The sequence below is a fragment of the Macrobrachium nipponense genome, chromosome 1, assembly GCF_015104395.2.
Source record: "Macrobrachium nipponense isolate FS-2020 chromosome 1, ASM1510439v2, whole genome shotgun sequence".
NCBI classification, from domain to species: domain Eukaryota; kingdom Metazoa; phylum Arthropoda; class Malacostraca; order Decapoda; family Palaemonidae; genus Macrobrachium; species Macrobrachium nipponense.
In genome coordinates, this window is record NC_087200.1 from 52,810,514 (window position 1) to 52,831,858 (window position 21,345).

A 21,345-nucleotide genomic window follows, 5' to 3' on the forward strand; every position below is an offset into this window, starting at 1 on the left:
TTACTGGAATAAATAAAGTAAAGTAGTGGGTTAAGTATGATTAAGAATACAATGTGAACTGTATTTTCATGATCACAAATACTTCATTTAGCTAAAAAATACTTAGGAAAATTTTGTATTTATACATGGGTACTTTGATGAAATTTTACTTTTAATCACATTTTGGTGGGCTATGTTTAAGTAGCCTTTATTAATATGTAATATCTTCTTGAGCTCAATTCTTTATATATTTTTTGTATTTCAGTACATTGATCCTACCGATGCAAGAAAATTGAGTCAGGCAGAACTTCTAGTTATAGATGAAGCTGCAGCCATACCTCTTCCATATGTTAAGGCACTTTTGGGTTCATATTATGTGCTTATGGCATCAACAGTAAATGGGTATGTTGATATGTTAGTTATTTTTATTATTTTGTAACACATTGATTCCCATTTTTGCTGGATATGCCTGTTAACGGCAGCATCAGTTAAAGGCGCTGCGTTTTTATGGCGCTTGCCTTATGACAACATTAACCAGATTTTCGGTCCTGGTAAGTGGTTTATCTGTGCCAGTAAACTGCTTAATAGGGCTGTTAACCAGTTAACAGTGCTGTTAAGAGGATTATAAGCACTTTCAGTTACCAGTGCTTGCCAAATAACCGAACCCCGTCGTTAACCGGGTGTTCTATTGGTAGTTAATTTGCTCCTACAAATATGCAAACCTTCATTGTTTATGAATGGTTTGGTCACTTAAGCTGTTAACAAGATACTGTTAGGTGGAAACTCCAAGTTGGTGGATGGGGAATTGTGCACATACTCATTGAGCCGCCTCCCAGTCAAGGTATCTTCACTGCTGCACTCTTGGTCATATATCTTGTTTAATTTTGTAGTTATTGTAGCTCCTTTGTCACTTTCCTAATATCTTTAACATACTTTCTTCAGTGTTTGCTGTAGTTACGTATTTGTGTGATCTATGTTTTCTAGATGTTAAAGAGATGATCAGGCACATTATGGACAGTGTTGTTCATTGGTGAAGTGATGGGCAAACACCATCAGGGTCCAACCCTCTCATCCCGTTCCCCTGATGTATGTGCTTAAACAGACCCTGATGGGGTGTCCCACTGTGATTTGTTGAAAATCTGTGAATCCAGACCCCAGCCTAAAATGATGCTTGAATGTAGATGACTCAAGATGAAATGGCATGCCCATTGTATAGCTGTTTTCCCAAAAACTGTTCTGTACGGGTGATAGGATACTCGTCTTTTTTAGTGTCTACCAGTCTCACATTGACCCTCTCTTTTCTATGATTTTACATACAGGACAAAGTCCTATTATAATTGGATGGTAGCTTGCAATTAAAATTTGCCCTTCCCAATTTTTAAAAATGCAAATAGCAACTTCCCAAACGGTTTCATACATTTGGTTTTACATAATATTGATACCGTGTAGTATGAAATGCTGTGTTCATGAGTGCATGACTCATCTTTACATGTGGAATTTCATCAGGGCCTTGGGCTGTATTACTGCACATAAATAAGAAAAGGTTGAAATTTTCTCTATAAAATACAGTTATCGGCGCCATAAATCACCAAGTTTCGATTAATGGAGGTTTTTGCGTATCGGCGCACCCCCGGGAATGGAACCCCCGGCGATAACTGGGTACTGCCTGTAGAGAGTTTAGGGTTCTTTGTTATTTGTTTTAAAGTTGATTGTCTTTGGAATTTCTAACTAAATTTTGGCCTTCTGGAGAATCTTCTGATGTCTGGGTCACTTTCTAAATGCTTAGCCAGTGTGTGTCACTTTTAGACCACTGAATTTCAAAGCTGGTGGAGAGTGGGAGGGGAAGTTCTTGGTCTCACTGAAGAAAAAAAAAGGGTCAAGAAATGATGTTGAGCTGCTTTTATTGAAAACCTTATGTAGGCTGTTTTATTCACTGCAGTTTGGAACTAAGATTTATATACTATATATTTTTGCCAAATCTTTAATCACATTTATTTATTTCAGGTATGAAGGTACGGGACGTTCTCTTTCCTTGAAACTTCTCAGTCAGCTTCGTCAACAAGCTTCTGGATCAGCTGATTCAACTACAGCTACTAGCACTGATGTTTCTGCAAGTAAGTTATTATATTGAGAATAATTTATATTTGTTCAGTAACAAATTATTATAAGGCAAACCTTCTTCCAGGTCCTTAGGACTTCTTCAGAGCTCACTCTTATGTTGTATGGTTGTATAGAAAAGGCATTGGGTTGCACAGTTCTTAGAAGACTGGCTGTGATGACAACTGCAACTTATGAATACCATAGGATCTTTTGGAACTTCGTAACCTGGGCAGTTGCCTTGGCTTCTTTTCAACACAGCAAATTAGACCTTGTCTCTTGGAAGAGTTTTGGATATGATCCCCCCATTGTCAGAAGCTTGAGATTCAAAACTCATTTTGCAGTGTTTCTGTTGGCTTCCCACCTCTCTTGTAGGGTTAAGGAAAAAACTCAGACTACCTCAATTTTGACAGAAAAGCAGGTTGGGGAGACCTTCGTGTTATGCTATACAGGACGTTTTAACAAGACCTATGGAATCTACTGGCTGGAAACACTTTTTCTCCCCTGCTTTAAACCTGATGTTTACAGAGGCTTCAAGCAAGGTTTGCTGGATCTTGTCATGTCTAGTCAGTACTTTAAGTTGTAGGAGGAATTATGCTTGATCCTGTTGGAATTCAGGGCAATGTTATGGCCTTTAATTTATTCTGTTCATAGAAGCCGTATGAATCATGCTAGACAATGCCTCTTTGGTGGTATAGTTCAAGTACAAGTAAGAAGAATATATAGTAGTTAATTACGAGACTACTGGGGATAATCAGGGAAGTGATCAAAGGAACAGGTTCTTCTTCGTGCTCTTCTGTTCATTGCAAAAATTCTTACTAGCAGAACACCCACCCAAAGCAAAATTTTCTTTATTTTTTGTGTGCTATTATTTTAAATTGTGCAGTATTATAAGGAATTACTTTCGATGCTAGAAAAACAATAGTAAATTTTGAAATGTTGCTTGAATAAAAATTTTATTTTCTTCTTTTTACCATTCTAACATTCAAAGCAATTCTATAAAATATGCAGTGATTTAACAGAAATAAAGCGGGTAATGATCCACATTCCATTTGCACAGGTTATAGGGGACAGACTTGTACACCAGATCAAACTTGTGGGGAGTGTATTAATTGGGATCAAAGAACTTGGAAGATCTTGACTAGTTACACGAACAAGTTAGAGAGAGATAAAAAGAGAAAAGCGGCTTCTAGAGCTAAAGCAAAAAGTTTAATAAGCCATAATAATAATAACATCTTATTTGGTTTAAGTGAGCAGAAGGACAATTGTTTTCTGTCCCTGGAAGAAAAGAGGCACATCTGTAACAGCCTCATTGTGTTCACTCATACCCTCTGTCTCTCAGTTTAAGCAGTGAACCTTGGCATTGCCAACAAGATCCCAGTTCAGTTCTTGACCACTTGCCAACCCTCAGAACTTTTAGGTATATTATTTCCTGAATGTATCTTTAGCCTAAGGGTCAACATCTACAAAAGCCTTGCTACCTAAATAGCTATTAATGATACCAGGAAGTAATTGGTTTGTGATGAAACATGATTTTTATGAAAAAAATTTTGTCACACAAACCCAATAGTACAGTATCACACAGGGTATGGACTTCAGAAATAATGCATTTGCTTACTGAAATTAAGTAAGAATAAATAAATTAAAGAGTGTGTATTATAAAAATTGAAATTTTGTGTATTGTCTTAATCTTTGTCATATTTCAATATTCATTGTAGTTAGAAATTATCTGAATTTTTTTTATGACAGATCAAAAATTAAATGAGGTTTCCTTGAAGGAGAGCATACGATACTCAGATGGTGACCCTGTTGAAAAGTGGCTCAATGATTTGTTATGCCTTGATGCTACATCTTTAGTAACACAGTCATCCACATGTCCTCCTCCACACAGCTGCCAGCTATATTATGTCAACAAGTAATTATATGTTTAAATTTTGTCTCCACACTATTTTTTTTTCACTAAAACCCTTCACTTTACAATTGCTTAGAGGTGCATCAGCCTCCTTTCTGTACAAGCTAAAAGAATAAATCCAGTTCCCAAGTCCTTCTGGCAGGTAATAGTCATATCAAATGTGAATGTTGGTTTGGAAAGACCTGTTAATTTTTCTCCCTAGGATTTGATCAATTCTCACTTATCCTAAATTAATATGTAACTATGTAAGTTTATATTATTTTTCATTTCCTTGTCTATGTGATGGATTTTTTAGTAACTGTAATTTGTATTCCTGGGGTTAAATAAGTGTATTAAGGGTGGGAGGTGAGGAAGGGGAATTGCATTTTATGGGTGTATATTTATTACAGAGTTATCAAATTTCAAGATTTCTTGTCGTAATACAATGTGCAGATTTCATTTCTGATACTACATTTTTAAAGTTTTTTCTTATATGGCATATAGTAAGATGTCATTTTGATATGTATCAATGCCTTTTTTTTTAAACAGGGGTGTGCTTTTTAGTGGAAATGAAGAAAGTGAAGATTTTCTTCACCAAATTGTTTCTCTGTTAGTGGCTTCTCATTATCGCAATTCACCAGATGATTTGCAAGTCTTAAGTGATGCTCCAGCACATCACCTTTTCGTTTTGCTATCCCCTATTGCCTCAAACATGACTTCATTACCAACTGTCTTGGTAGTCATCCAGGTGTGTTATTTTGCTAATGATATTCTTACTGAGTTATATGTAGTTTATACTATTATAAGTCTTGTGCTTTGAAATGTATGGTTTTTCTCTAAGGATAAATAAAAAGAGCTATTTTAGCAATTTAGATCATGTAACATTACCCTGTAGTTATTTATTCACAGATTTCCTTAGAAGGAAATATTGGCAAAAAAGTGGCAGATGAGTGCAAGAGTCGAGGTGAACGTCCATCTGGGGATTTGGTACCTTGGGCTTTAGCGGCTCAGTTTTCAAATTCTGGGTTAACAAAATTGGTTACTGCTAGAATTGTTAGAGTGGCAACACATCCAGATTATCAGGTATGCTCCATTTATGATTTTTTTCTTTTGGTATTTCATTTTGATTCTGAACAGTATTTATACATTACTTGATATCTATTGCTTTCTGTAAATGCATTGTTGAATGTATGAAGTGAATCCTCATACCCCTAAAAACAAAAATTAATTTCATAGAAGCAGTAGAAAAATTCATGTTATTAACCACAGTGGACCCTAGAATTTTGTGGGTTTTGAAGTGGGCTAGAAATGAAAAAAAAAAAACTTTAAAAAATGTAGTAGGTCATAAATGCATGAAATACACATCTGTATCTCATCCACACAGTCATCTTTGTTAAGATACAAATGTGCCCTGTTAAGGGCAGTGATGAGTTACACAATCTGTTGGGCAGCTACCACAGGACCCAGGGAAAACATGTCATAGCATAGATCTGTGGGCAACATCCTTAAGATAGTAGGAAGTGAATGTGGACTGGCGTAACCAATTACTAGCGCTCAGCACTCTTATGTACAGCCAAGTTCCTCTTGAAAGCCAGAGAGGGACTGATGCCCCTAACGTCATGTGCTGTAGCCTGCACAGATGTGGTGGCGGAGTCTCAAGAGTCAAGTATGCCTGTCTGATAGTTTCCCGTATCTAACAAGAGATAGTAATCTTTTGACACCTCTTTCTTTGTACGCCCCGTACTAACAAAAAGCCTACGACAGCCTGGCCTAAGATGCCGTGTCCTTTTAAGGTAGGAATGCAGAGCCCTGACAGGACACAACAAGAGCCTTTGAGAATCACTGCCCACAAAGTCATTTAGTGATGGAATGGAAAAGGAGGTGAACCTCTCATTGTGCACCGAGGGATTTTGGGTCTTAGCTTTGAATTCCAGGACAAATTCAAAGGACACTGACCCCCCCAACTCCTGGTGTGCTTCACATCATAGCTCAGACCGTGCAGCTCCCCCACTCTCTTCAAAGATGCCAAGGCCAGGAAGAAAGCCGTCTTGAGTGTCAAGTCCCTGTCTGATGAACGACGCAAAGGCTCATATGGAGCTTTAGTGAAACTTTTCAGGACCAAGGAAACATCTCATGTCGGGGGCTTGAGCTCTCTAGGAGGACTCAATTACTCAAACCCTTAATCCCTTTAACGTCGATTGGGCATATTAAACGTTGACAAAAATTGTCTGTCGAGTGCTGAACCGACGTACGAAACGTCAACGAAAAAAAGTTTTTTAAAAATTTGTGGAAAAATAGTTATATGCGTACTAGGCGAAAACTTTTGAATCACGCGCCTTGGGGGATGCATGGAGTTCATGGCTCAAGCTGTTGTTTTCTTTACAATCGTTACCCTGCCGCGCAAGCGCGATTTTCTTTCTTCTCGCACTAAAAAGCATCAGCGACACATCTCAGAAATTATTTCATCACTTTGACATAATTTTTGCACCATTTTATATTAGCCGTTAAATAGAGTTTTATATATGAAAATGTGCGCAATTTCATGTAGAATACAACTAAAAACAACTCATGGTTGTAGCTTTTATCAGTTTTGAAATATTTTCATATAAATAATGATAAGTGCCAAAATTTCAACCTTCAGTCAACTTTGACTCTACCGAAATGGACGAAAAACACAATTGTAAGCTAAAACTCTTATATTCTAGTAATACACAATCATTTACCTTCATTTAACAACAAATTGGAAGTCTCTAGCACAATATTTATATATATGGTGAATTTATGAAAAAAACTTTTTCCTTCGTCCGCGCAGTAACTCTTCCGAAAAAATCAGAAATTTTTCGTCCGATTGTCGTAATGATTGCACAGTTTTATATTAGCCGTTACATAAAGTTTTATATATGGAAATGTGCACAATTTTATGTAGAATACAACTAAAAATAACTCATGGTTGTAGCTTTTATCAGTTTTGAAATATTTTCATATAAATAACGATAAGTGCCAAAATTTCAACCTTTGGTCAACTTTGACTCAACCGAAATGGTCGAAAACCTCAATTGTAAGCTAAAACTCTTACATTCTAGTAATACACAATCATTTACCTTCATTTTGCAACAAATTGGAAGTCTCTAGCACAATATTTTGATTTATTGCACAATATTTTGATTTATGGTGAATTTTAGAAAAAAACTTTTTCCTACGTCCGCGCGGTAACTGCTGAAAAAATCAGAAATTTTTTCGTCCAACTGTCATAATGTTTGCATCATTTTAAATTAGCCGTTACATAAAGTTTTATATATGAAAATGTGCACAATTTCATGTAGAATACAACAATAAACAACACATGTTTGTAGCTTTTATCAGTTTTGAAATATTTTCATATAAATAACGATGTGCCAAAATTTCAACCTTCTGTCAACATTGACTCGACCGAGATGGTGAAAAAACGGAATTGTAAGCTTAAACTATTACATTCTAGTAATATTCAATCATTTAACTTTATTTTGCATTAAATTGGAAGTCTCTAGCACAATATTTCGGTTTATGGTGAATTTATGAAAAAAACTTTTTCCTTACGTCCGCGCAGTAACTCTTCCGAAAAAATCAGAAATTTTTTCGTCCGATTGTCGTAATGTTTGCACCATTTTAAATTAGCCGTTACATAAAGTTTTATATATGAAAATGTGCGCAATTTCATGTGAAATACAACAAAAAAGAACCCATGGTTGTAGCTTTCATCAGTTTTGAAATATTTTTATATAAATAATGATAAATAGAAAAAATTTGACCTTTGGTCAAATTTAACTCGACCAAAATGGTCGAAAACTGCAATTGTAAGCTACACCACTTACAGTCTAGTAATATTCAATCAATTGCCTTTGTTTTGCAACAAACGAGAAGTCTCTAGCACAATATTTCGATTTATGATGAATTTTTGAAAATAGCTTTTTTTTTACGTCTGCGCATTACGAATCATGCATCATATTGTGATAATATTTTCTCTGTGTTGCTTTAATCGTTTTACAATTTGTTATATACCAAAATCATCGCAATTTACTGTACAATACAACGAAAAAATAATTAACTCATTAGCTTTAACCGTTTTGCTCACAGCGCGATTTGTATACAATTATATATGAAATTTTTTTCGCAATGTCACATATTCCAATATTTATATATGATAATGATATTTTTTTCCATTGCTGATGGTTGCATACTCAACTTCAGGCAATGACAAAAAAGGAGCCAAAATTGAACTCTTAATCATGAAAATTAAGTGAGCTGTGATTTAAAAAAAAAAAAAAAAATTCCGCTTTGGCGGAATACGGGAGACACTTTCGGAAATACCGGCTCGGTGATTAAGGGTTAACTAGCAAGGAAAGTTCTCAGGATGAGATGTTGATACATCTAAGACGTAACACTAAACTCAGTGCCACCCTGTAGCCTCTAATGGCAGAAACAGACAGACGTTTCTCATCTCTGAGGAAGGTCAAAAAGTCTGCTATGTGCTGAATAGAGGCTCCGAGTGGAGAAAAACCCCGTTTACGACACCAATCACAGTAAATCACCCATTTGCCTTGGTAAACTGCAGAGGTTGACCTTCTGAGACTACTGGACATATGGGTTGCTGTCCTCTGAGAAAAGCCTCTCGCTTGGAGGAGATACTTGATAGCCTCCAACTGTGAAGAGACAGGGATTCTACTGACCGGTGGAACCTTTCTACTGCAGCTGACACAGGAGATGCCACCAAGGGGGAATTTCCCTCGGAACCTCCGACAACAACGACAACAGATCCGGAAACCATTCCGCCTGAGGCCACAGAGGGGCTACCAGAGTCATTCTGAGACTCCACAAACTCATCAACCTGTTCAAGACTTGACGGATCAAACAAAACAGAGGGAAGGCATACACCTGGTTGTCCCAGGGATGTTGGAACGCGTCCTCCACTAACGCTAGAGGATCCGGTACCACTGAACAATCTCCAGTTTTCTGTTGAACCGGGTTGCAAAAATGTCCAGTGTGGGTCTCCCCCAAACCTGGAAGAGCTTGTCTGCTACTACCTGATGAAGGGACCATTCTGTGCCTAGGACCTGATCCCGACGACTGAGCTTGTCTGCGACCACATTCCGTTTGCATGGGATATACCTGACTGAGAGCTCTACCGAATTGCTGACTGCCCACTGGTGAATCATGACGGTCAAAGCGTGAAGTTGACATGAAACTAGGCCCCCCTGCTTGTTCACATAAGCGACCACCGTGGTGTTGTCCGACGTGAGAACGATAGAACGACCCTCTACTTTCTTCCAGAATTCCTTCAGACCCAGAAAGGCTGCCTTCAACTCCAAGACGTTGATATGCTGCTGCTTGTCCTCCAAACTCCAAACGCCCGAGGTAATGAGGCCACCTAAATGAGCCCCCAACCTGCGAAGGAGGCGTCTGAAAACAGAAGGAATTCCGGGGGGAGAGAACGCAGAGGAACACCCTTCAGGAGATTTCAGTCGTCCAACCACCAACAAAGGTCTTCTCTCACTTCTAGAATCAGAGGAACCCTTATTAGGGGCGAGTCCCCTGCCGGAGACCAGAATTCCCTCAATTTCCCTTTTAGAGACTGAAGATGAAGTCACCCATGAGGGACCAGCTTTTCCAGAGAAGACAAAACTCCCAGAAGAACTTGCCACTGATGAGCTGACTGATGTGGTTACGACAGGAAGTTGCGCTACCACCCGCAACTTCTCCAACCTCTGATCCGACGGGAAAACCCTTGAAAATGTTGTATCAATGACCATGCCCTGTTAGAGGATCCTTTGACCACGATGCCCAGTTCCAGACAAAACCAAAGCAGACGATCTCTGTCTTGCAGCAGCTTCTCCCTGGAACCTGCCAAGACCAACCAATATTTGAGGTACCTCAGTAAACAGATCCCCTGACCATTGGCCCAACTTGAGACGAGAGAGAAGACCCTTGTGAATACCTGAGGGGCTGTGGTCAGCCTGAAGCACAGGAGTTTGAATTTGAAGACCTTGTCTCTGAGAGAGAAGCAAAGGAACTTCCTGGACAACGGATGAATAGTGATCTGGAAGTATGCATCCTTCAAATCTATCAATAGCATGAAGTCGCTTTCCCTCACAGCTGCCAACACTGAACGCTGGGTCTCCATCTTGAACCTCGTTTTCCTGATGAAATGTGCAGGCTAATCCAATGTGCCTTCTTCGTGTAACCAGCTGAAGGAACCAGCAGCCAAACAGCTCGAAACGCCAACCAACCTGTCTGGGCTGGATCCAAGCGCCAACTCCTGTGAAGAACCAACTACAACACTAGGAACATCACTACCTACGCACACTCCCAATAGATGACTTGCGTACGTGCATGTGTTGGTCAGACGCACGTACGTGTGAAGGTGAAGTGTCTCGAACACTCGAAATAGAACAAGAATCCCTCGGAGTCGAACCCCAGAAAGTACCAGGGGGAGGGGCAGGCAAACACTCCTGCTGCACTATCTCCTCGCTCACAACTTTCGACCTCTTGACAGGCGCCTTGAGATCCTTACAGCGACGAATAGTCCCTGGTGTCTGAGAAGCGGAAGAATTTGCAAAGTGCACGATTGATGGAGAGGACGATGCAGCTACTGCAAATCCCACAGGGGAAGAAACACTAACACTCTCAGTAACACCAACACTCGCAGAAACATGGGCGTACCGCACCTCACCCACAGACAAAGAAAGGGTAAAGTCCTTAGCCTTCCAACGCTTGATGTGCTGACGTGGCAGAGATGGTGGAGAAGGAGAGGAAGACAGCACTGGCTCCTTACACAATCTCTTCGCAGGAGGTAGGGGTGATGCAACTCGCTTGCTTCCAGTCCTCCCAGCTGACATGGCAGCAAACCTATCTTCTAAAACAGAGGCCAATCTCTTAAAAACCACCTGACATAAAGCCTCAGACGGATCAGCAAGAGAAGGGGCCGATGACATGGAAGGGAGATGCAGTGAACTGGATGGCAGAGATGACGTCACGGGAGCAAACAATGATGACACAGACTAGCGAGGCAGCGCAGTGATGTCATTGATGGAAGTGACATCACTAGCGGCGATGACGTCATGGCTTCCCCTCAATCTGAAAGGAAAGCAAACGCCACTGGCAGAGGGATACAAAATGGCTGACCCCTTGACGTCACCAGCGGCTCTGACGCCATGGCTTCCCTCTTGACTCGAAGAAGCGGCAGTCGTCACTGGTGGAGCAATACATAATGGCTGACCTCAGCTACCAACGAAGACTAGACCAGGAAGAGGGGGGAGAGCCTGGACAGCCTGAGGTGGGAGTTGGCTAGCATCCAAGAAATGCGTCTGCAAATCCTCCAAGGAGGAAGGACCCTGTAGCCTAAGCAATCCCCAGAGCGCCGCCATTTTGGACGCATCTATTCTGAAATGAAAGAAACTGATGAAAAAGCCTCCTTCCTCTCAGGAATTAAATTAACTCCCGAGGAAGAGGGGGTGACATTACATAATAAATTAGCCTTAGGGCCTCCCGATACTTCCAACGACGAATTGAAGGAAGAAAACGAAGGAGACAAAGGCACAACAAGCATGGGGTGTGACTGCGGCAGGAGATGAAGCATCGGGAAGAGGAGAAGAAAATCCCTCCGATGAAGGGAGAGTAGAAACTCTACGATGCTCCCTCTTACTATAAAATAACTTCCACTGCTCTAGGCCACGCACGGCATTCCGTGCAAGGATCTGTTATTGTACAAACGTTAGAACGACACTTACTACAAGTTCTGTGAGGATCTGTCGCTGAAGAAGCCAAAAAACAAGAACACGGGAAACCTGGAGCACCCAGGCACACGTTGACGAGGCCGAGAAGGAGTAGAAGAAGCCATAATAAAAGCCCACACACACACAAACAAGCGAAAACGGGCAATGAACCTGGTAAAGGCCAAGAGAGGTCAACCACAATTCTCGCCTAGGCGGTTAAGAAAACTACTAAATGCTGTGGCATGGTGCCTGGTCTTGACCACTTTTCACCCAATATACCCACGCATCTGCGATTTAACCGGATCTAGCTAGGCGCTAGAAATTATCCTATTGTTATGACCGAAGGTTTGTAGCTATGAAAAATACAAATTGTCTTAGAAAATTTGTCATTTTAGCTTTAAAATAGTTTTGCTTATATTGAATTGCACTAAATATAAACTCAAATTCAAACTCGGTCTTACAAAGCACTGGCAACATTGTCTGTAGTTGAAAAAATTAAGACAAAGGTAAAAAGTGCATATAGAGTTAGAAATGCTGAGTAAACTAAAATTCACACTGTAAATTTTGTGATTATTATTTTACCGTTTATGTACATTCACCCATTGTAAACGGGCATTGTCATTTGACGACTATTTATAACTTTGAGGTAATTTCTGGTTATCGTTCCCTGACGATCAACTTTTGCACCATACAGTTTGAATGAATTTTGTGGGAAAAGTGTTGAAATCACTGCCATGGGCCATAAATGACCTCTGGCAACTCTTGCATGGCAACTCTGGTAGCTCAGTAGAAGATAGAGAGAGATCAGTTTGACTTGATGTCATGGGGGAATTTACAGCAGTTCCCCATCCTAGAACGTCTCATAAATATTTTACAATATAAATATACACAGAATTTGTTACTGGTTTTAATTCTTATAGGTTATGGTATTGTGTGAGCTGTAATTATAATTTTACAAAATAAAAAATCAGAAAGCTTTATAACTTAGTAAAATTAGCATATTTTTACAATTGTCTTTTGGAAAAGAGGCCCCGAACAGGGTTGGAAATATTCACTTTCAACTTCCTTATACCATATGCATATGCATATCTTCCTCTTACCATTGATGTGTTGATTTTAAATGGTCAAGTTTAGCCCAGTCTAGGGATGTGCTTAATATATATCTAGCCCATATGCGGCCCATCAAATGTTAATAAATTTGAAAGTGAAAGGTTATTTTGTCCTTCAAATGTGTTTCATGTGACGTTCCTACTTTAAAATACTGATCGATAAAAATTGTTTTCCAACTGAGTTACTTTGTCTTTCAATTAAATGCATTTTATGTGAATCTTCTACAGTACTTTAAAAGCTTAATTAATAAAAATTAATTGCATTTTTCTTTAAAAGCCTTTTATTTTGCCTATTTTAAATATTAATTACTTTACGTAATATTCTATGCAGCTATATAAATTTGTGAATTTTTTAATGTGGCCCTTGCACAGAAAAGTTTGCCCACCCTGGACCTTATCTTAATTATTTGCCTTATTTTTATGAATATGAAAACATTTTGAAAAGCTAATGTATAATATGAAAACATTTTGAAAAGCTAATGTAATTTATTTGAATGGTTTAATTTCAGTCAATGGGCTATGGATCAAGAGCTCTTAACCTTCTTGGTGAATACTACAGAGGACGACACATAACTCTAGATGAGGAACAAGATATACCAACTAGCCCACCAAAGAATCATAAGGAATATAATTTTATTGGTAAGATTACATTACTATTACATATGTGACTTCATGCTATTGTATGCAACAGTTCCTATATATATATATATATATATGTGTGTGTGTGTGTGTGTAACTGAGTCACAAAAGTGTGGAACATGATGAATATATAAATAAAGGTAGAAGGCACAAAAGAAAGTGAAACAATGGAGTAGCTACAAGATCTTTCGACTCAATGTCTGCTAAATAAAGGACATTGAGTCAAATCTTGCAGCCACTCCATTGTTTCACTTGCCTTCGTAGCTTCTACCTTTATTTATGTATATATATATTATAGTATAGTAAATTAAATTCTCCCCCCTTTTTTTGGTGGGTTTCAGTGCCATACCACAGTGAGGTACCTCTTCTCTCAAAGTTGGAAGAAAGGAAACCAGAGCAAGTAAACTACATGAGTGTGTCATTTGGTGTGACCCAACCTCTCTTTAAGTTCTGGAAGCGAGTGGGTTTCTTGCCTTTGTACATAAGGTAAGATTTTTTTTTCTCTAATTTATCCATTGAAAATTCATATTAATAAACATTACCTTAATATAATTTATCTAGCCATAAATCCCCAAAAACCACACAAGATTTACCACTTGGCAACCCTGTTACTTCCTACTCTGTTGGCAACACTGCCATTTGACATTTTCAAAACCTCCCCTTGTAAATCAGTTGTTAACGAGCATCCGTGTTGTTTACATCACGGCCGCTCTTTATAAATTTCTGAAACCTTTTGTACCGTTAAAGCTTTCATTATTTGTTAATGTGGCTTTATGTTATTTACCGTTTATGAATTCCACGAAACTAGTGAATTAACTTTTTATTTCTTCATTGTGGATTATATTTTATTTTGAGGAACTTTTGCACGACCCGGATAGCCAAGATGGTTCAACTTTTCCTTCTGCTAGAAACATCAGGAATTGCCCGGTTTGTGGGACAAGGATGAGTAGCAGGGAGTATGACCCCCATGACATTTGTAACTCTTGTCGTGGACAGGTTTGTGACATGACTTCTTGTTGCGACTTATGTAAGTCTTGTTCTGAATTAGAAATGACGTCGTATGTTAAGCATCAAAGAATCTTGCAGCATAAAAGATTGTCTAAGGACAAAAAGAAATCGGTGGCTAAACCTCTGTCTAATGATTTCCTTGACTTGTGTGCCCATGGTTCTGGTTCTTTGGGTTCAGTATCATGTGAATCTGATTCCTAATTAATTGATGTAATGCCACCTGTACAACTGGTAACTAATGAAATTTCTGATTTTGACTCAAAATTTTTGGCAATGGAAACTAGTTGGAATAAGAAAGAATACAGCTTACTTTAGATGGAGACATTTCAGCCAAGTTTAACAAAGCTGTCAGAAAATTTTGAAGCAGCTTTTACTAGGTTGTCTAAAAATCTTTAGATTCATTTTCAGCTCTTCATCAGGTATCTGTCGACAGCACCCTAGGTAACGGTGCAACAAATACCCCGGTTTGTGAACCCTGTCTTGGTGAAGGCCCGGGGGGATCTGGTCCGGGTAGTTGCTTGACGATTCTTCACCCAATGTGTCCCCTGTTAGTCCTGTAACAGTGCCAAAGGGCGCTTATTTAGGAGAAGGGGGAGGGTTATTAGTGTTAGACCTAAGACAGCTAGTTGTCAGAATGTTACTTTGGGGGAAGTTTCACAGTTAGGTTCTGACGATGATGATGAAGACATGGATTCGTGTGATATCGGTGTTTCGTTGAATGGTGGTCATGATGTTGAGTTCAAGAACCTTTTTGATTTAGTTTTGAGTTTTCTTCAGGAACGGCCTCCACCACACTGTATTACAGAAGGGATTTTTCTTTTATGAAACCGGAGAGGTGTTTATCAGGTGGCAGATGATACTCCATGCTCTCGACCCCCCCCCCAACCAAATCCTGATTTTGTCCAACTTTCGGGTCAGCCTTTGCTTTCCAAGGCTTTGGTCTGTCTCGCTCTAAGACTTTATTGCCATGGAGTCTGTTATGAACTCCTTGCAGGAGGCTCACTCCTTCAACATGTGGGTCCTTGGAGGTCCTTTAATGTATGTCAAGGACTCCGGGTTTGTTCTTCCCGATGCTCCTCGCTTTGAGAAATTTTGCATGTCTATTTCGATCACTTCTGTACATCAGAACGAGCTTGCTGCTTCTATGCTGGCCTTTCTCATTTCTCTAAGGCATAACCTGTATTTGTCGCAGTTACCTTCTTCTGTTTGGAGATGCAGAGAAATCATTTATTGTCCTCATCTCCTTTTGGCAATTCCCTTTTTGATATGTCTGTGCTTTTTGAGGTTTGAGGTTTTGAAAGAACATCAAGGTGATGCCTCTTCCAAAGCTCACTGGGCCTTATCAAGAGCTTTTTCCTTGGGTTTTCCTCCCATTTCTTCAAGGGGTAAGCGTAAGTTTAGTACCAGACTTGCACCTTCTGTTCCAGCCCAACAACCTCCTCCTTCTTCTGGCTCGTTTCTCCTGAGTATATCTTCTCAGGTTTCTGATGCCTCGGCTTCCTCCTCTTGTGCTCACCTTTTGAAATGTGGGAGAGGTTCTTGGCACAGATTTAAGGGCAGAGGAAGTGCTTGACCTCCAGGAGGTCCTTCTTCTTCTTCCTTGACTGTGCGCAAGAATTTTTGGAAGTAGGAGTCATTGCCTCGCCTGGAGACCGCAGTAAGAGCTTGTCTCTCTCACCATTGGTCAGCTTGGCAGGAGAGAGCGGTGGATGCTTGGGTGGTGGAGGTCCTGAAGGTAGGTTACGAGGTTCCTTTTGTTTTGAGACCTCCACTTTCGGTCCTGAACAAGTTCATTCTGAAGTCCAAGTTCCGGATGGAGACAGTTCAGACCGTTGTTTCATCCGTCAGGAAGGGGGACTGGGTGATTTTCATTGATCTGCAGGATGCTTATCTCCAAATCCCCATCCATCCGAAGAGCAGACCTTACCTTCGGTTTTTCAGGGACTCAGGAGTTTCCAGTTCAAGTCCCTTAGTTTCAGCCTCACCACTGCTCCATAGGTCTTTTCTCGGGTGATGACTCCTGTTTCGGCCATTCTGCATCGGTTAGGAGTAAGGATGCTTCGGTATCTGAACAATTTGCTAGTCCAGGCCAACTCTCTAGAGAAATGTCTTCGGTCGAGGGAGATAGTTCTGTCTCTTTGTGTCGAGTTGGGCATTCGTGTCAACTTTGACAAGTCCAATCTAATCCCTTGCCAGATCATAACATATCTGGGGATTGTTTTGAATTCCCAGATTCTGGGAACAGATAGACAAGCTTCTGTCTGACCGAAGAATTTCTGTCCTCCATAATGCAGCCAGTCTCTCTTTGGAGGACTATTCTGGACCACTTGTCATCCCTTATCCAATTGGTTCCCAGAGGGGTCTCAGAATGAGGTCCCTTCAGTTGACCCTTCGCCAGTCATGGGATTTCGTATCCGAGGACACTCTAGTTGCCTCCTATCCACAATGTCGATAGGATCTCCGTTGGTGGATGCAAGTTCACCTCCTCGAGTCAGGGACGTCTCTTCTTTCAGTTCCGCTGGACTTAATGTTTTGATCAGACGCCTCGGATCAGGTTGGGACGTGCATCTAGGCTCCGAAGTCGCTTCGGGCCTTTGGTCAGAGGAGGAGAGGATCATGTCAATAAATTGGAGGGAACTAAGAGCAGTGTACCTAGGCCTTCTTTCATTTCAGAATCAGCTGTTGGAGTCAGTTGTAGCAATCTTCGTTGACAACACCACAGTAGTTTCGTGCCTAAGAAACCAAGGAGGTACACATACCTGGAGACTGTCAGGAAATTCTCCAAGCAGAAAGGGTTCTCCTCCAGAGTGGCTCAATAGTTGGCTCTTGCCAGACGGCAGTCAACTAGAGTAATTTATCAAGCAAAATGGTCGGTTTTCAGATGTTGGTGTAGGTCTCAGGGTCATTAAATTTCTAGAGCTTCCTTACCGAAAATAACGAGTTTTTAGTTCATTTACATCATGACAGGGACCTGTTATGATGTAAATGATGTAAGGTCGATGGTTTCATATGTTTTTAAGACGAGGCTCCCTGAAATCTCTTCGTATGTTATTACAGATTTAATTCAATCTTTTTCACTATCTCGACCCAGTCCACAGCTATCTCCTGTAACATGAGACACTAATAAAGTCCTTCAAGCCTTGAGGTTCCCTCTGTTTAAGCTTTTGAATACAGCCGATTTTCGAGACCTCTCTTCGAATACACTTTTCTTTAAGTCTCTGACAACAGCCTAGATGGTGGGGGAACTACAAGCACTCTCTTTTCTGGTTGCCAGATCTGGACAAGACATGATTTTGTCATACCTTCCCAAATTTGTTGCAAAGACCGAATCGTCTAATAATCCCATTCCTAGGTCTTTTGTTCTGAAGTCGCTAGTCAACTTTGTTGGTAATTTGAATGAGGAATTAGTTCTTTGCCCTGTTAGGGCTCTCTCATGCTGTTTACATCGCACAAAGAACATTCAGGATTGTCCCCGCCATCTGTTTGTTTCACCCCAAAATGTCAAGAGACCTATGTTGAAGAATGGTGTACCCTTTTTCCTCATAGATCCTATTTTTAAAACTGGCGCTGAGAGCACACAGACTGGTTGCCACGTTGGTAGCTTTTATGAAGAACATGTCTGTCACCAATGTGCTTGAGGTCGCTACTTGGTGTTCTGATTCTGTTTTTGCATCTTTTTATTTAAGGGATGTATCTCTAGTTCTAGATGACCTTTGTTCTTTGGGCCATTGGTGATGGCAGGACAAGTTGTCAGACAAGAGAATTAGGTAGTCTTCCTGTTTTACGTTTGGTTGCTACCCATTTTTTTTTATTCTTTGTTTTTTGCATTATAACTTTTGTGGGCAGTTTTGGTTTAGTAATGGGTATTAGGCAGTTAGGTATTTATATGTGTTGATTATGACTGGCCGCTTTGACGACTCGCTGCTTCCACTGTCCATCTGACATTGGACTAGTCGCTGGGTCGTCGGCGCTGGCAACTACGCTTCTCCCAAAGTCGATTTTGACTTAAGACTAGCCGCTGGTTTGCCAGCCCTGAAGACTCACGCTTCTTCCATTGTCTGTCTGGACATGGAATTAGTCAGTGGGTCGTCTGCTGCCATCTGGCTACTTGTTCGCCATCTACTTTTTGTATCACCTTTTTCTTGGAGTTAGACAAGCGAGATCAGGTGATATTCAGTAGCTCTTAGTTTATTGTTGACGAAATCGGCTGTTTTGTTACACCCTCCAATGATAGCATATCATAAGACCAGTTTGGACTGTCAGGCATTCATCCTCCAGGACTGGGTCACCTTTTGCTCCGTGCTCCTTCCTCTTGGCACTAAAAAACACAAGTCAAGAGTTGCTCATGAGATGATATCGCAGCTGGCAACGTTGGGTTGTGTTGATACACCCCCAATGTTTGCTTAGCATTGAATCAATGAGACAATCCAAGTGCTCATCCTTTGGGAAAGAGTCACCAGTACAGGCAGCCCTCAGTTATCAGTGGGGGCTCTGTTCCCGGGGGTGTGACAATAAGTGAAAACCACCATTAACCGAAACTCAGTGATTTATGGCATCGATAACTGGTTATTGGTACCATAAACACCCTTATGGCATGCCATAAGAACCCTTATGGTGCTGATAACTGGAACTCGTCCCGTTATGGCGCCATAAATTGCCGATTTTATGGCACTAGACAACTGCCATAAAACCAGATCGCCGATACTGGGGACTGCCTGTATCCTGCTCTCCTCTCTCTTGCGGCACCAGACAGCATGAGTATGGAGTTGCTTATGAAACATTTTTACTGTTGCTGATGTTGGGTTGTGTTGTTACAATCCCAATTGTTGCTTAGTATCGAAGCGCTCGGGAGATTCAAGCGCTCATCCTTCAAGACTGAATCGTCAATTTTCTCATGGTCCTCTGTCTCTTGGCACCAGACATTTGTGAGAGAGCAGGTGTCACCGGTGGTTTTAGTGCTTGATGACGTCATTGGGATGCAGCCTTTCTGTCCCCGATGTCGTCGTGACTTGTCACCTGGTTGGTCACCTGACTTTTGTACAGACGGACTGACTATGCACATACTCCTCGTCCTTTACTACTGACTATGCACTTACTCCTTGTCCTTTACTACTGACTATGCACTTACTCCTTGTCCTTTACTACTGACTATGCACTTACTCCTTGTCCTTTACTACTGACTATGCACTGTTAGCACCTTGTGGCTTTACTACCTGGACTATGCACTTAACTTCCGTCTTCCTTTACTACTGACTATGCACTTACTCCTTGTCCTTTACTACTGACTATGCACTTACTTCTTGTCCTTTACTACCGCAGTTCGTTGGCATTACAGTAGGAGACTTAGAGTTTATTAGTATCCTAGACTTTGGGTTGAGTTATTAATTAAGCATATGATTTGTATTTCTTTGTTGTTTTATTTCCTTTTATTAATTTTTTCTTCTTTCTATTTCATTAATCGGATTATGTTAGTTCCTCCTATTCTGCTCGAAATGGAAATTTTATTCAGATTCCCGCCTCCATTTCAATGTGGTTAATCGGGTTAGATTATTTATATATTAAGGTAATGTTTATTAATATGGAATTTTTGTTATTAAACTAATATTAATAATACCTGTATAATTTATCTACGCTCACCGTCCTACCCCACGATCTGCCTATCACAACTGATTTTCAAAGGAAGGTTATGTACTGTCAAATGGAAATGTTGCCAACTGGTGGACAGAATAGGAGGTAACAGGGTTGCCAATGTGGTAAATTTGTCACAGTTAAGGAATGGTGAAATCAGACTAAATGCTCAGTAATGATTATGCTTGAGGGAATCATAAACCTACTTTATGCCCAGATAAAGTGATGTAGAATAGCAGATAAGAGAGCCCCCTCTTGAATAGCTTGATGGCAATTACTGAAAGATGTCTCATGTCTTCTTAGCTTCATCCATGATAGACTTGATGTATCCAATGCTCATCCTTGACTTCTGTTTTCTTTATTGTGTTTCATGTATATATGTTACCTAACCAGTTGATGTAGTTCTTTTTTTTATTATAGTATTGTATTATTGTAGAAATGGCTTCATCATAATGCCATGTGATTTTGAATTGTTAGTGTGATCTATTGGAATATTATTATTTCTGGTGTTCGTTAAGGTAGTGTTCTGGGATCTTTGCCATTTGTTATATATACCAGTGATGTGTGGCAAGGTCAGGAGAGCAAACTGATTGCCTCTACCAATGATGCTACTGTTGTAGCTGTAGGTCCTTCTCCTTGCCATATGTCTGTTGTTCCACAAACTGTAATTAAATAGTATCTGGCACATATTCATGAGTGGAGTAGAATTTGGAGCATGAAAGTTCAAAGTATGACAGTCATTTGACTCAGAATGCTTTTGCTTTTGCATCTAGATTTGCATTTAAATGGTATGGTTTTAATTGTCAATGACTCAAGATTTTAGGTGTAACTTTTGATGAGAAATTGAGAAGCATATATGTAATATTGCTTATTCTCTTTCTCAAAAAGTGGGTGTCTTGCAGAAATACGTATTTTAAAATGTTCCATGAAGCTCTTCCTTGTTGGAGTACTGTTCTCCGTTGTGGTTTTTGGGTGCTGACTCTCATCTGAAACACTGGGATAGACTGATGTTATCTGTCAAGTTTATTTTGCCAATCTTGTTGCATAGGCATAAAGTGATTGCAGTATATTTGTTGCATAAAATGTATTACAGTAACAACAAACATCCTTTGCATGCTTCTTTAACTGACCTAGCTGTGTTTTCTCACAACACTAGGCAGAATTTGTTGCTGAAAACAGTGTGTTGTTATTGAGCATCAGGTTAAATACAACAGTGCTCAGTTTTCTAGTTTTATCTTGGCTAAAA

At 40.1% G+C, this 21,345-nt stretch overlaps 1 protein-coding gene across 1 annotated transcript in view; it reads left to right on the forward strand.

Moving 5' to 3' along the window:
- The window catches only part of LOC135218788 (RNA cytidine acetyltransferase-like), a 268,720-nt gene that overhangs the window by 183,120 nt on the left and 64,255 nt on the right, over positions 1 to 21,345 (forward strand). The window contains exons 8-14 of the mRNA XM_064255237.1: positions 245 to 381; positions 1,984 to 2,093; positions 3,826 to 3,991; positions 4,517 to 4,715; positions 4,877 to 5,050; positions 13,334 to 13,463; positions 13,805 to 13,949. Of these exons, the coding sequence (XP_064111307.1) occupies positions 245 to 381; positions 1,984 to 2,093; positions 3,826 to 3,991; positions 4,517 to 4,715; positions 4,877 to 5,050; positions 13,334 to 13,463; positions 13,805 to 13,949 (1,061 nt within the window). The remainder of the gene's footprint in view (positions 1 to 244; positions 382 to 1,983; positions 2,094 to 3,825; positions 3,992 to 4,516; positions 4,716 to 4,876; positions 5,051 to 13,333; positions 13,464 to 13,804; positions 13,950 to 21,345) is intronic.